This window comes from Polypterus senegalus, chromosome 2, assembly GCF_016835505.1.
Source record: "Polypterus senegalus isolate Bchr_013 chromosome 2, ASM1683550v1, whole genome shotgun sequence".
In the NCBI taxonomy this organism is placed as follows: domain Eukaryota; kingdom Metazoa; phylum Chordata; class Cladistia; order Polypteriformes; family Polypteridae; genus Polypterus; species Polypterus senegalus.
Genome location: NC_053155.1, coordinates 72,078,957 through 72,094,018, shown reverse-complemented (window position 1 = coordinate 72,094,018; position 15,062 = coordinate 72,078,957). Strand labels below are relative to the sequence as shown.

General features: G+C 38.7%; 1 protein-coding gene across 4 annotated transcripts in view; it reads right to left on the bottom strand.

Moving 5' to 3' along the window:
- Positions 1-1,772: 1,772 nt before the first annotated feature.
- arhgap20 (Rho GTPase activating protein 20) overlaps positions 1,773-15,062 on the bottom strand; it is a 137,969-nt gene continuing 124,679 nt past the window's right edge. For all 4 annotated transcript variants that reach the window (XM_039743944.1, XM_039743945.1, XM_039743947.1 and 1 more), the window contains exons 12-15: positions 14,654-14,763; positions 13,927-14,116; positions 7,309-7,423; positions 1,773-4,047 (exon numbers count right to left, since the gene is read on the bottom strand). In XM_039743944.1, the coding sequence (XP_039599878.1) occupies positions 2,246-4,047; positions 7,309-7,423; positions 13,927-14,116; positions 14,654-14,763 (2,217 nt within the window). In that variant the 3' untranslated portion in view covers positions 1,773-2,245. The remainder of the gene's footprint in view (positions 4,048-7,308; positions 7,424-13,926; positions 14,117-14,653; positions 14,764-15,062) is intronic.

Here is a 15,062-nt window from a genome sequence, read left to right as displayed (position 1 = left end):
CAATCCTCCATGTTATCATAAATAAAAGTCTTCTGATTTACATTCAGCCCCCTGTGGCCCTGAATTGGATTAAGTGGGTTTTAAGAATGTTTTGTTATGCTTTACAATCAGAGGCCCAGCACCATTTTATTGCAGATTCTGGATGGAGCCAATAGGTGGCAGTGTTGCAACACTAAAAACTGAATAGTCTTCATGGGTTGTTTCCAAATGCATGACTTTAAATTTGTGAGCCATCTTCCAATGTTTTGGAATATTTTTTGTAAAATTAAAAAAAAAAAAAATCAAATCACGAATCATGAAAAGACCTCTGCTATCCAGGTGTCCTTGTGGTACACTGGCTAGTTCTGCTACCTTTTCAGATTTACTGCCCTGAGCTTGAATTTCAGATCCAGTCACTAACTTTTTGTCTGCCTGGGTTCTTTTGTTCTTCTTCGTCTTCATCCTTTTCCACTTTTATGTGGGATCGGTGTGCTTGATCTGCCTTCTCTAAAAAGCCCAGTCCTACACCTCATCACCATTCAAACCCTTTTACTTTATCCACCCAACTTCATTGTGGCCTCCTTTGCTTTCGCTTTCATTGTACTCCCATTTCCTTCTCTTTTTTGCCCACTTACTCATTCTCTCCTCATCACATGGGTCTTTTCTCTGGGTATTCTGATTGTCTTTCTATATACCAAAGCCATTTGTGCTAGAGTAACTGATGACTCTAAATTGTCTCTCTATAAAGACCATGTCACATTCTGCAACTTCTGGTTTTTGGGTATGTCAGACTTGCCAACTGCTATCGTTTATCTTGTCAATTAACACTGAAAAAATCCTGGGCATGTCACATTTTTCTAGCCACAGGTTTGCTTGTGCCTTTTTCTGGCAGCCTATAGTATGCTACCTGAGAGCGCCAGTGCTGTATGAAGGGCTAACAGGTACAGCACATTTAGCTGCAATCTCTGTCATTTTTTTCCAACACAAATGAGCTTCTCTATTGTTTGTGAGATCTAAAACATGTGTGTTCCTTATTTCTTGTTGCTGCATTCTATGTATTGTACTTCTGGAGAAGAATTTATTGTTTGTCAACTTTCATGAAAACAGAGCCCAGCCATACGACTCAAACCTATCTGATTTTGGCAGGGTGAGTTGAGTCACTGACTATGTCATACTGCATGGCTGTCCTTCACAACTGCTCATTAAAAATAAGTAAATGAAGGCAAAATGTCTGAAGATCACTGGAAAAGTCATCTAACGTGACATGGCCAAAGCTGACCTTGCGTGTTTGCATGAGTGGGCTGTGTGATGGGACCAGAATTCAATCCAGAGTTTGTTCCTGAAGCTAGCAGATTATCCTTTCTGTTATTAATGCCAAGTTATTATTCATCTGTCAGAGCTTTCTCTTAGCTTCTGTATGTCCTAACACCAAAGTTTTGAGTGTTTCTTTGATTCTTTCCCAAAAAGTTGCACCTTTTAGTCCAAGAAGGAGCCTATGCTATTCTCTGACATTTCTTTTTTTTTCTTCTGGAAGTTGCTAGACCTCAGATTCAAACACCCAGACAATATACTGTCGTCCATTCATTTTCTAGCCTTCCTAACCAGTAGATCATGCTATTGTGTATAAGAAAATATCTGCCTATATTTCAAACTCTGGTTAGAATACCATTTTTCATGAAAGACATGATATAAATGCTGATTCAGCCTTGGCCTCATTAATTACAGAATTAGTTATTTTGAGGTGAGATATGATTTTTTTCTGTCTTTATGTTGGGTACTAAATGAATGAAGGACTATGATGTGAATACTTTTTATTGCAGTAAATATAACTTCATGAGTCTGCAGAAAACTTGTAAGTACAAAAATACGCAACTTTTCTTCCTGATTCCACAATAACCATACACATAATTGTAGGGTTTATACTTTTAGATACAGTAATAATACAGCAATATTCAAAATGCTTTGGAAAATAAAATATCTACATATATATATAGATATGTATATATTAAGAAGTTCTTTAACATATCACAATAAAACATCATACAATTTTGCATTTGGCAGCAGTGATATACAATTCTATTTACAATACAATATATATGTGAGGGGAACATTTTTATAAATATTCATTGTTACTAATATTATACTGTAACTGTCTCCAAGGTTTATATATTGACAACAAAAAATTAAAGATGTATGGGCTGTGTGAACATTGCCCTATTTACAGATACATTTACATTTCGGTAGTCTCTGACTTTCCAATTTGTATCTAGACGTATGACTCTTCCGCAAACAACAGCTGGTCGAAGTCTTCAAACTTTGGATCACTGCATCTCTTACTCTGCCACTCCTGCTTGCTTTGAATGACGGCCCGAGTTACCTGCTGTGCCTTCTGCACACAGTTCTCCATGTCAGTCTGGAGGAAGTACTCTTGAACGGCCTGATTTGCAGCTGGCGACAAGGCAAATTTAGGATCAGTATTGTCACTTGAAGGTTCTGTGTCACTGGAGGTCTTGAGTTTTTGGCTCTGAGAGCGCTGTGGTAGTTCAAAGTTGACCTTCTGAGCAGTAGGTGAGTGACAAGCAGTACCTGGTTCTGAGGAACGTCGGACAGCCGCACTTTTTTGACATTCTTCTGCTAGTGTAAACGAACGAGAGTGTTGCCTCCTTGTAGGGTAAACATGCAAAGAGGAACTTTGCCCATAAAACATAGCTTGTGGGATTTTGACAATATTTTTTTCTGATGGTGAACATTTTTCAAATTTGAGCATTGGTGGCCTCAGTGAAACAGTGTTCTTGAGCACTTTCCTTGTGCTTAAATGGCTTCCAGCTTTACTTGTCATTGGAACAGCTATTGCAGTTGACTCTTTTTCCCTCCCTTGCAGTTGGTAGAAGGGGACATTGATATTCTTCTGTTGAGCTTGATGAACAGCTTCCTGGTATGAAGGTAATCTGCTGAAATGCCTTCTACCCACTTCATATGAAGTGTCTTTATTGTAAGGTTTGTCTTCACTAAAACTACCAGTTAGTCTGCCTTGAGGTTTCACGTCCTCAACAAAGTGTGTCCTGCTCAAACCTTTACTTTTCTCTTCCTGTTTACTTCTCAGCTCTTTGTTTCGAAGGGACCAACTTCGGCTTGATGGAGTGCTGTTCTTTAGCCACGAGTTGGGGTGGAGGGTCAGTGGGCTTTTCTGCATCATCCAGTCGGGGCCTTCCTTTGGACAACAAATAGCATAATTATTTTCTAGCACAGGGGATGAACATGAGGAGGAATCTGAGTGATGCTGGGAAAATGGTGAGCACAAGCTTGGGCTTGTGGATTGCTGGGTTAAGAAGCTGATGGGGACACATGTCTCCGTGGGAGTAAAAACAGAATAGTCAGAGTACTGAGAGAATGCACTGTCTAAGGAACTCATAGAAGATCCCGAGGGTGAGGTTCCCGGGGAGGACAAGCTGGAACTGCTTGGGGTTGGGCAGCGGTTTAGTCTGAGGGGAGGCGGTGGCTTCATCTTGACTCTAGAACCATTCTGAACATCCTTTCTCTCAGAACTGGAATTTACACTTAACTTATTTAAGTCAATACCCATATTCATGCTTCGATTAATCAACTCTCTGCCTTCCAGCTGTAAAGATCTTAGCTGCTTTAGATAGTTTTCTTCATTGCTAGCAATTAATGCATCATAGCTAGCTTTTCTCAAAACAGCATCGTGCTGTTCAAATTGCTCCCCATTGTCAGACGTCAAGAGGCAGATACTGGGTTCAGAGCATCGCCTATGTCTCCTTGAAACCTTTGGAGCCGCAGTATCCTTTTCTGTACATTCACAAACTCCCTTGATTTCTTCGGTCTCTGGTGAAAACCTTCTAGTTGTTGACAAAGGGGGAAGCTTCACATAAACGCGCTCTGCCTCTGTCTGTTCTACATCACAGTCACTTAAGGTGATAACAGAGTCTCTGCTACGGTTGTCTTGGCCACATTTACTTCTTAACTCTGAAAAAGCACAGTCACCATCATCATTGAGCTCATTCTCCAAACTGTCGTATGAGGAGTCATTCATTTGAAATGAAGAAACATCTACAGGGAGAGAAAGAGAGAAAAGAATGTCTTTGTTACTGAATGTCATTTAAAAATTCTGTCTGAAACTTCCATCAGAGTGCCAACAGCCGTTGTAGAATTCATTGTGATGAATTAACACTTTATGTCTACCCAACCATAACCATTTTGATCAATCAACAACGTTGTAACAGAAAGGTTAATAGGACTAAAGCTACGTTTGGGCTAAAGCATTTTTACATTTACATTTTTTGCACATTCATCTGAACCCTCTTTGTAGATCTCTATGTCTTGTTATAGTTTTTTTGTTTAAACAATTTCTATCATTATTTTCCCACTAGAATCCTGTTTTAGAATGGATATATATATATTTTGCGTCTTTCCCTGATGCCATCTTGTTTTTCTTGCATGCCACTATTTTGAACAGTAATTCCTTTGGCATTTATGCACAACAACATCCAGAGGTTTGGGTTACTGACTTCATTGGAGCGGCTGAATAAAAGTTCAGAGTCACACACTTCCTGGTCATCCAGTCTGCAGATAAATCAAAGATTTATCTGTGCAAGAAAGGTTAGTGTTGAGGTATTTGTTTCAGTAAAAGACTCTATTGTCTGCAGTGGATGACTGTTATAACCCTTACAGATAATTAGTCTAAAGCCAATGTCACATTACATAACTTCTAGTTGTGGGGTTTGTCAACAACAACAACATTTATTTATATAGCACATTTACATACAAATGAAATGAAATAAAATTCAAATTTGTCGAACCCACTTAGTGATCTCTTTGCCAGACCAGGTCAGTTTAAATGACTGAAAATTGTTGCCAATGTCACATTTACTGATTGAGTGACCACTTACCGACACAGTTGTGCTCACCCCTATTTCTGATCTCCAATAGCATGCTACCTGAGGGACTTGGCTCTTTATGAAGGGTTAACAGCCACAGTAAGCTCAGCCGCAAACTCAGCCCTTTTTTGCTTTGCGCCTCCCAGCATACCCTGTTTTCTATTTGGGGGAGGAGCGAAAGCTTTAGATTCATCAAAAACTTCGATCTCTGGTTTTGATGGATCTTTACATTTTAGGGTCCTCTGATACCGAAATCATCGATATCTTAATGATGGGTGTGTGTCTGTCTGTGTGTCACAGTTTCTTGAGGACAGTCTAGAGCTAAAATGGTTAGACGGAAAAATACCAAACTCAAAACTTAAGCCTATTATGAGATGACAATGTGCTTGTTTAGTTTTTAAGCCAAATCTTGCAAGAGAAAGAGGCATTCTCGTGGAACCCTCAAATACTGTAATTCTGCAATTAATTATGAATGTTTATTGTCAATTTCTATCATAATGACGTATTTTATGATCAGAAAGATCAGCATCAGAGTGGTAAAAAATTACTGAAATGTTATAGAATACTTTGGGTATCTTGGTTCTTAGGATGCAAGGCCTACTGACACTCATGTCCAAATTTTTTTTTTCCCATTGTGTCGTGCTAGTTAAAGCATGCAACATCAGACACACAAGCTTCTTTTTTAATTGCACTGTCCAAATTTTATGTTCCTTATTCTTGTTGCACCATTATATGCACTATACTTCCAAGTGAGCATTCATTGGTTGTCAGCTCACATGCATTCAGCCTACCCCTACGACTAAAGACAAAATTAAATCTCTTTGATTTTCTCAGAGCGAGTTGCAGACTAGTTGGAGTGAGTCACTGGGTATGTCACATTACATGACTGTCTTAACAGGAATGTGTGCAAAAGTCATGTAGTGCTGTAAAGTAAGACCAAAATGTACATTTGGCCATTAGTTCTATTAGTTGAGTATGACAGCTTTCAAAATAATTCCAGGTGGGCCTGATGTATACAAGGCTGATACAAGGCAGCTAAAAATTCCTTTTAATAATATGTGTGGCTACTTTGGATGTGAGTGGTGAATCAGCCAACACAGAAAGTTTTAATATTTCAAGTGAGGTATCACAGAAAAAAATGAATAAACAGAATCAAATAAACAAAATACTAAAAAAATCCCCTAAAAAATCTCCCCGTGTCTGCATGGGTTTCCTCCGGGCGCTCCGGTTTCCTCCCACAGTCCAGGGACATGCAGGTTAGGTGCATCGGCGATTCTAAATTGTCCCTAGTGTGTGCTTGGTGTGTGTGTGTGTGTGCGCACCCTGCGGTGGGCTGGCGCCTTACCTGGGGTTTGTTTCCTGCCTTGCGCCCTGTCTTGGCTGGGATTGGTTCCAGCAGACCCCCGTGACCCTGTAGTTAGGATATGGCGGGTTGGATAATGGATGGATAGTAGATAAAAAAGTAAACAGCCTCAACAGCAGCACACTGGATTCATTATTAGTACACCTGCTAAACATCCATCCATCCATTATCTAACCCACTATATCCTAACTACAGGGTCATGGGGGCTGGCTGGAGCCAAGGGCGCAAGGCAGGAAACAAACCCTGAGCAGGGTGCCAGCCCACTGCAGACTGCTAAACATTTTTGGACAAATTATGAGTAATGTAAGGGAGAAAGAAATGATCCTTAGAAGAACCGAATATCGCAATTATGTCCAAAAACAGGATCAATGGATAAAACATGTCTTCCAGAATTTATTGATACATCCTTGTGAACTCATTCTCAGATTACTCTTTCCAAACGAAGCACAGTCAACCCAGTCTGGATGAATCCGTTGAAATTTTCATTCCATCATCAATAATGCTTCTGATAGAATTTTCAGGTTTGTCACAGAGGAATGTGAAATGGTCACGGGGTAACCTTTCTGCACTGCCTTGGACATGTTACTGTCATGACAGCTGCAAAATGACACATACATTATAAAAATGTGATGTCTTGGGGATATATAGTGTAAATAAAAATTATATTCTAGTTTTGAAATAAATCAAATGAAATGTTTCTATATGACATAAGCACAAGAATTAGGGTTGTTCAATATGCTGCAGAAATGACTGGTCTGGATTAAGGTTTTATAGCCCTTCCTAACACTAACCCTCTCTACTTATCCGGGCTTGGGACTGTGGCCAAGTTGGGCTGGTGTGCCCCTCTGGTGTCTAGAAACTGGTCGAACATACCGAATCACATGCAGGCCAATACTGTTTAGCACAAAATATTAACCAGTGATATGTGAAATGAATGCTTATTGTGGATGCACATATCAAGTACCAACTAGGGTATGTAAGAGGCAGTCAGTATGCATATGTGTACAAAATAATAAATGTTGCCCATCAATATGAAGCCAACAACCAAAAAAACAAGAATCAATTTATTACCTGAGCCTTGATCACTACTGTTGCATTTCTTGGAAATGCTTTCAAAAAGCAGCAAAAGTTCTTCTCCAAAAATCTTGCAACAGTTTTCAATCATAAACTGGACAATCGTGGAGACCTATGGAAAAACAACAAGAGTGTTAAGTTTCATGTTTGTTGAGTTTTCTCATTGACCAGTCCTCATTTGTTCTGTTTAAAAGAGCTTTTGTAATTGGTAATATGGCTTAGTAATAAGGATTTGGATTATAAAGCATAAGGTTGCCAGTTTAATCACAGGAATTTTTCATATCAGTGAAATAAACTGGGATAAACTTCTAAATGTGAAGCAATTCAGGAGATATAAAAGAATAATTCATATAATAAAGGCTAATATTAAATATAAATCAAAGACAGTATGATAATAGATAAGCTCAGTGAATGAGTAAGGAGATAAGACAAAAAATGACACTATCGAGCCATATATCTCAGAGAGCTACAAATACAGGACTTAAATGTGAGATTAAATATTACAAAAAGCGTTAGAAGAAAACTGGTTAAATAGTTCTCTTGTTATTTAATCAGTAAGATGACGGGTAAGGAGGAGGTGAAGTGCACAGAAGCATACACATATGCCTACAATTTCATGTTTATTGAGGCCACTGTGCTCCTGGGAACACTCAAAGCTTTAGAAATGGTTTTATACCCTTGCCCTACTCTATACCACATTACAATTTTATTGCAGAAATCTACAGAGAGTTCTTTGAATTTCATGGTTTGGTTTTTGTCCAGAAATACAATTGTGGGATTCTGAAACTGGAGGAATGGAAGACACAGAGAAGGCAGCAAAAAAATAAAAAAAGACTTTCACACGTTTCAGAACTGAGTGATTACTTGGAAAATGCTGTTCAGTACAGAAAACTGTAAAGTGCTACACGTAGGTAAAAGGAGCATCCGTTACTGTATAAATACAAGATGGGAGACACTGTAATACAGGAGGAAAATGCTGAAGTGGATTTGGGGGGTTATGTTGACCAGTGGCAGCTAGTCTATAGAGGGCACTGGGCAAAAAATAGAAAAATTATATAAAAAAAATAAATAAGCCAAACCTTCATGAATCAATATACTATTTTCTTCCATTATAAGGACCATTTTATTTCAGTGACCTATCACTATAGTTTTTCATTCACTGTTTCCCAATCATAATGTGATCCTCACTTAATTCCACCTGTCACAGGGCAACATTGAATACACCCCAAATTTACTAAAAGACAAATAATGCATCAAAACCTAATAACAGAAAAAAGTAATTCCTTAGAAAAGTACAGGGGCCGGTCCACGAGCTACAGAATTCATACGATATGTTATATGTACGGTAGCTAGAGATAAAGGACGCCTTTGACAAGCTGGCTCATTCCTGATAATTATTATTCTTCCTTTTTTAGGTATGTAAATAGTTAATGTTGTGATTAAATAAACATAATAATGTTCATACTATATGATATATTGATGTTGAAAGTTTCAAAATATTTTTTGAAATGCTGCTTTAATGATAGAATAACATGAAAACTAGTAGATGTGCTCTTTAGCGTGAAATCCATGTGATGCATGCATGGTATATATTTGTTTTGCTAGTGCTTTTATGTTGTTTGTTCAATTTCATGTACAATTTTTAACACTTATAATTTAGTTTTCTTAGTATAATTTGTCACAAGTAAATAAAAATGTAAATGCTAGATTCCTGTTTCTTTAATTGTTTCAGGTTAAAGTGATAGACAGACCAGTGTTTATCAACCCTTGTGCCACGACACAGTGATGTGCTGTGAAAGCTACCCACGTGTACTATGGAAATAATAGTGTAGCGCACGTGAGTCTGAAACAGAGAAGGTCAGGCTCCTCATGTGGAGGAGGACAGGACTTCCTGGAGAAGCTGACATAAAGCAGCTCCGTGATCGCTGTGTTGCAGACACAGCATTTTGAGCTCTTCAGATGCATTTCCAGGTTGCTAGAGTCTATCTGCCTGAGTGTGTGGTTACCAGTGAGTGTCACAGGGTAAAGTGGATAGTGGACATATGAGCTGCCCCTGAGGCAGAGAGGGGCGGGCAAAGGGACGAAGCCACTGGGAGATGCCACCAAAGTGCTCACTAAGTGCCGTGTCTGCGAACGCTAATCTTGAAACTGCCTTTTGACTGGCTCTTCTGGTAGACCCCCTCTGGTGCTCAGACTATATAATGCAATGATGCAGTTCTGATTACCACAAATTAATGAATGGATGGGTATTGCTGGTTTCCATGTATGTTAATTAGTTGCTACTTTGTTTTCTGAGTGTTTTAACAAATCTGCATCTTTATGTGTGCTCATTCAGTATTTACCAATTTGTAAAGTCTGTACTTACATTTTATCTTAGAATTTGTCACAGGTCTCTGCACCTGTACTCAGTGAAGAGTGCTAAACAAAACTAAACTGAATTGAAATGAATATTAGCATGTGTTCTGACATGAAGCTATTATAAAAACAAAGCAAAAAAAGTATTGTATGTTAAGAGTACAATAAGTGAAGATTTAGATAGGAGACATTCTCTTTTACTAATATGGTGAAATTTAATGAAGAAGCAATAGTACAGAATAATTAACTTATACGTTAATAAGGTTTTGCTAAAGTATTCTGCTGGTGCCTATTTATCTAATAACAAGCAGCAGGTACTTGGGTGCAGTATGTAGATGGGTTTACGATTGATAATTCAGTTAATAATCTTTTATGAATTAATTGAAAATGGCTGGGAGAATCAATTTGGAGACCTCTACTTTTTCAAAATTTACATACGTGATTTAGAAAAAAAATGGACAGTGTCACACAAGTTAATTTATTTTAAAGAGAAAGCTAACTAGTAGCTTGGAAAATCCAAAAAAATACAGACAGAGCAGGATAAAACATATGGTAACCCTAATTACATGGTTGAGGTTTGTCCACAAAGAGACTTGAGTCCACCGATAGGTGCTGCCATCTACTGGCACACCTACCTCACGTTTCTTACTCCTATGTATTTTGTAGTGGTGGGTGAGAACATTTTTAATCTCGTGTTTTCGTGGAGAATGGATGTATTTAATGGTGACCAGTGCTGGACAACAGCATGGAGAACATCCATAAAAACATCTCATGTTACTTGTGTTGCACATGTTAAACCACTAAGTAGAATGTTCACAACATGCAAAATGCATGCATTTCTTGTTAAAATATTATTAAATAAACAGCTCCAGAAAGTGAAAGTAGTCCATCAAAACAGGAAGCCCCTCGCATGAAAGGATGCATTTGAACTGAAGACCAGCCTCTCTCCCTCATTCACTGGTCTATGAGTCCATATAAAAACATATCCTTTTTGGGTGGCGTATTCCTTTACAGCTCTAATGAAAAGAACACGGACCGTAAATATCTCTTCTGGATTGCCTTTTAGCTGGTAATTGAGCAGGAGTTTCAATGTGCTTCTTTTCTTTAATACCCAGCAGCCATTAGGCTTTAAAGATGATCTTCTAACAGATACTTGGTTCATTTTTCTGAAAACTTTGTCACTGGACCCCAACTGAATGGCATGAAGGGGCTAACTCTTCTGTAGCAGGCAGATATTACCTAATCTTTGGAGAGGGTGTTATACTCAGTTTGTTTTGACCAGAGAGGGGCATTGTACTATTCCTGAGATGAAACTGAATCCTTACTTTCCTTGTTTGGAGACCAGAGAGGGCCCTGCATGTGGAGAAGAAAGTATAAATACATGGAACAAGCAGTCAAACCCTTTGAAGCTGTCGGGCAGAAGATTATGTCATCCGTCCGGAAAACCGTTTCAGCGTGGTGATGAAAGATGGCAGACTGCGTAGATCAAGACTCTCACACCTTGATAGAGTCTGTCATAAGCTTCCCGTCTGTAACCGCGTAAAACCGTCAGTAAAGTAAGCTAAAGTATATCTGTTTCTCTCATGTGATTTTTGTTCCGCCGTAATCACGATGGGAGGGATATCGCCTTTTCTGTCATATTTCTACGTTTTTCGGTTACTTAACATGCTGCAATTTCAAAAGAACACATTTCCGGAGAGCTAATGCCTCCTAAGGAAACACAGGGTTCTCTAGTGCGGAAAGTCGATAAACTAAAATGCTAAGACATACATTTTTCAATGCTGAGTTTTCCTACTTGAAACTACTCATAATTTGAATTGCTTTAATATTAAGTTAATTAATAAAATAGACATCCGTCAATCCATCCTATTATCCAACCCGCTATATCCTAACAACAGGGTCACGGGGATCTGCTGGAGCCAATCCCAGCCAACACAAGGTGCAAGGCTGGAAACAAACCCCGGGCAAGGCGCCAGCCCACTGCAGTAAATGAACATATGATTCAAATAGCACTCTTTAAGCAAAATTACAGTACATACTGTATTTAATTTGACCATGAAATAAATATATCATCAGGACGAATTTAGCATGGTGCACAGGATTTTCGTGGTGGGGTGGTGATGGTGTTGTATGATGCCTGAAAGTACATAAGCAACAGATTACAACAAACAGAACCTCATCCTACACAATGCAAGGCACTGCAATAAGTCCACCACAGATCACAGTGATCAAAATGGGTACAGTGTCGCTGGCAACTGTTGCTTTTCATTTGCTTCTTCAATATTTGTTACAAGTTCATTTGTAATTTTATTGCTTCTACTAAATGGGTTCCTAGCTTGCACAGCCACCACCACCACTCTGACCGTGTTTATGATGTTGTTTTGATGTTGTTGGAGTAAACTTGACCACAGGTATTGTGATACTGAAGTGACAGTTGCAGTTTAAAAATACTGCCACACTGATAGATACTTTGAAAACTGTCCTCCATGTATTAATTTTATCTTCCAGTTGTCCAACTGCATGCTGAATGCTATACAATACTGGGTTCTGTTCTAAATACTAGAGACATACTAAGAAATTTACAGATTTGTTAAGAGTCAATATTGGTCTTCAATTGTTAATTTTCTCACCGTTTTCTCACTATGTATCCAGTAGCTTATTACTGAATAATTAGTTGACAACTTTATCCGATGTGGCTTAAGTCCATGTCACATTAGACAACTTTTTCAGTTGTCGTCTTCATTCACATTATCTTAGCTAGTCGGAGGCAGTTGGCGGTGCATTCATATGATGCAGATCGTCTAATGTGACACTCCCAATGACTGAGACCAACTAATCTGCGACTGGCTATAATGAAATCAAACTTGTTTGATCTTCTCTTTAGTCAGAGGAGTGAGCTGGATATGCAAGAGAGCTGACAAATAATGAATGCTCGTACAGAATTTCATTGCATAGAATGCAGCAATGAATACTAAGGAATACAAATGTATTGCACCTTACATTTTAAATTAGCATGTAAAAAGGAATAAAAGGGCAGAGACTGTGGCTCATCTCGCTGCAGCTGTTAACCCCTTGTACAGCACCAGTCCTTCAGATAGCATGGAGGCTTGTTTTGGACCTCACAAGCAGAGACAGGCTTTGTCTGATGTCTCATGATGTAAGTACCATGACAAAAAGGAAAAAAGAAAACAAAGGACAGAAATTGCTGCAGCTATTAACCCTTTGCACAGCACTGGTACAGCCCCAGTACAGCGCTGGCTTTGTCAAGCAGAGCGCTATTGGCTGTCAAAAAAAAGGGCTGTGCTGGAAATCGTAACCAGGTCAGTAAAGTAGAAATGCCCGAAGATTTTCATTCATGTGATTTGACATGGTGCAGCATAGAGATCCGTGACTGCAATCAGCTAATTTTTCATGCCCCATGGCAACAACATTAATGTGGCATTAGCCTTATATAGGGGTATATAATAACTGTAAATTACAGTTTTTTTTTTATAGTAAAAGCGTGTTAAGTCAGACAGGAAATGAACCAATAAACGTCTATTGACTTAGCAACTACACTATGCTGCATGCTTGCCTGCTTCATGCAGTTTGTAAGGCACAATTGTGTGGGGTTACACACTCTAAACAGGTAAGACGGATTTTAATAGCACCTTGTAGTACCCTAAACTCCATCTATGCACACTGAAGGCAACTTACAATACAAGAATACACACTCAGTTGATGTAAACTTTCAAGGAAGCATGGAGTTCAGCTCACTGCAACACTGTTTGCTTTCAATGTCTCTCCAATTTGGACTAGGTTACCACTGTAGCTCTAATGTTGAAGAATGTTAACTCCAACTTTCTGCTACTCTGAACTGGAATTGGTGATTTATTATTACACAGATTACTTTTTATTAAGGGGGGAACCTACACGAAGCATCATCAAGCTCAGGAGAAGACAAATATGGAAAAGGAAACTCATTTTAGGACAGCTTAGCATCAGCAGTTATCCCACCTTGGATACAGGTGTCTGCTAAATAAATAAATAAATAAATTTGATGATGATAATAATAACTTAAGTGGCTCATCTTTAGGATAAAGGAGGAAACTGCCATATCAAATAATCTTATTTTTACTGTGAGCTGTATCTCAAAATAATAATTACCATACATAAGTAAGAGTAAACAGAAGCAACACTGTAATGGTAACCAGACATTTCCCTGCATAATGGCACCAATGAAGGATGACTGTTTTATTAAAGCAAAGAGGTTGGGCTTACCTTCTTTGTATCTTCACTCTGGACTTGTGGGCTGGAGGGGGTTGGAGACCACAGCATACTGGGGGCAATGCAGACTGCCAGGTTGAAAGCATTCATTTGGTTCTCTTCCGACTTTTGTTCAATGCAGTGCAGAACGCCAAAAAGATGCTTTAACAGAAGCAGGTTTTCTTTTGGCAGTTGTTCAAGAAGCCTGCAAGTGTTCACCATCAGAATGTAAAAAATTGAGCAGAATTTATGAACTGGCAGACTATTCAGGCTTCTTTCCTGCCTTGTCTCAGTGTTGTTGGCATAGATTTTAGCATCAGTGATAATCCTGAATTAAAGTACCAGGTGAAAAATCCATGCGGATATGAGAACATGCAGAGTCCATACAGGCACTACCCAGGAAACAGTGCCATCCATTGGACCACTAATGCTGCATAGTGGCATTTAAAATAAAAAAGCATGTTCTCATGCACAGCCACTTAATTTATTTATTTTAGACTTTCTGTTTTAATCTGTACTCTTCTGTCCATCTTACAAACAAATTTGACAGGCCGAATAGCACCTCTTGTTTAGATTATTTCATATGCTCTGAAATGCTTGGCATATTCTTTTGGGACAGGATGCCTGTTTTGGGGTAGCTTTGATTCCTTCAGAGGGCTCTGTATTTACAACAGTATTTAAATAGGTCAGCATCTTCCATTAATGCTTTAGCCTAGAGTTACAAGGGCAAAAAAATTCTTACCTTTTAATGTCATTTATCTTCTCTTCTATATTCTCTTTTTCTATGATGCTAATCCACTTATCATAAAGGTCCAGAGAAAGAATACATCCTGGAATGTTTCTCAGAAAATCCTGTAAAACAAAAAAGAAACATCAATGTGAAAATAGCTCTCTGGTTTGTCTATAACTGACATTCTCTTTTTCAACATTCAAAGTATCTGTGGAAAACCAATTCATTTATTTTACAGCTGTCAGCTGCTGATGGCCATCTTGGAAACTGTGGGCTCACTAGTCATCTGTCTATGCATCATCTGTATCTTTTTGTACTATTCAGTGTTTTTGGGGGTCAAGATCCTTAGCAGGCAGCACCAAGCACATTGCAAAAATCAACCCTGCAGACGTGCCAGTCCGTAACAGATCACAGTCACCCA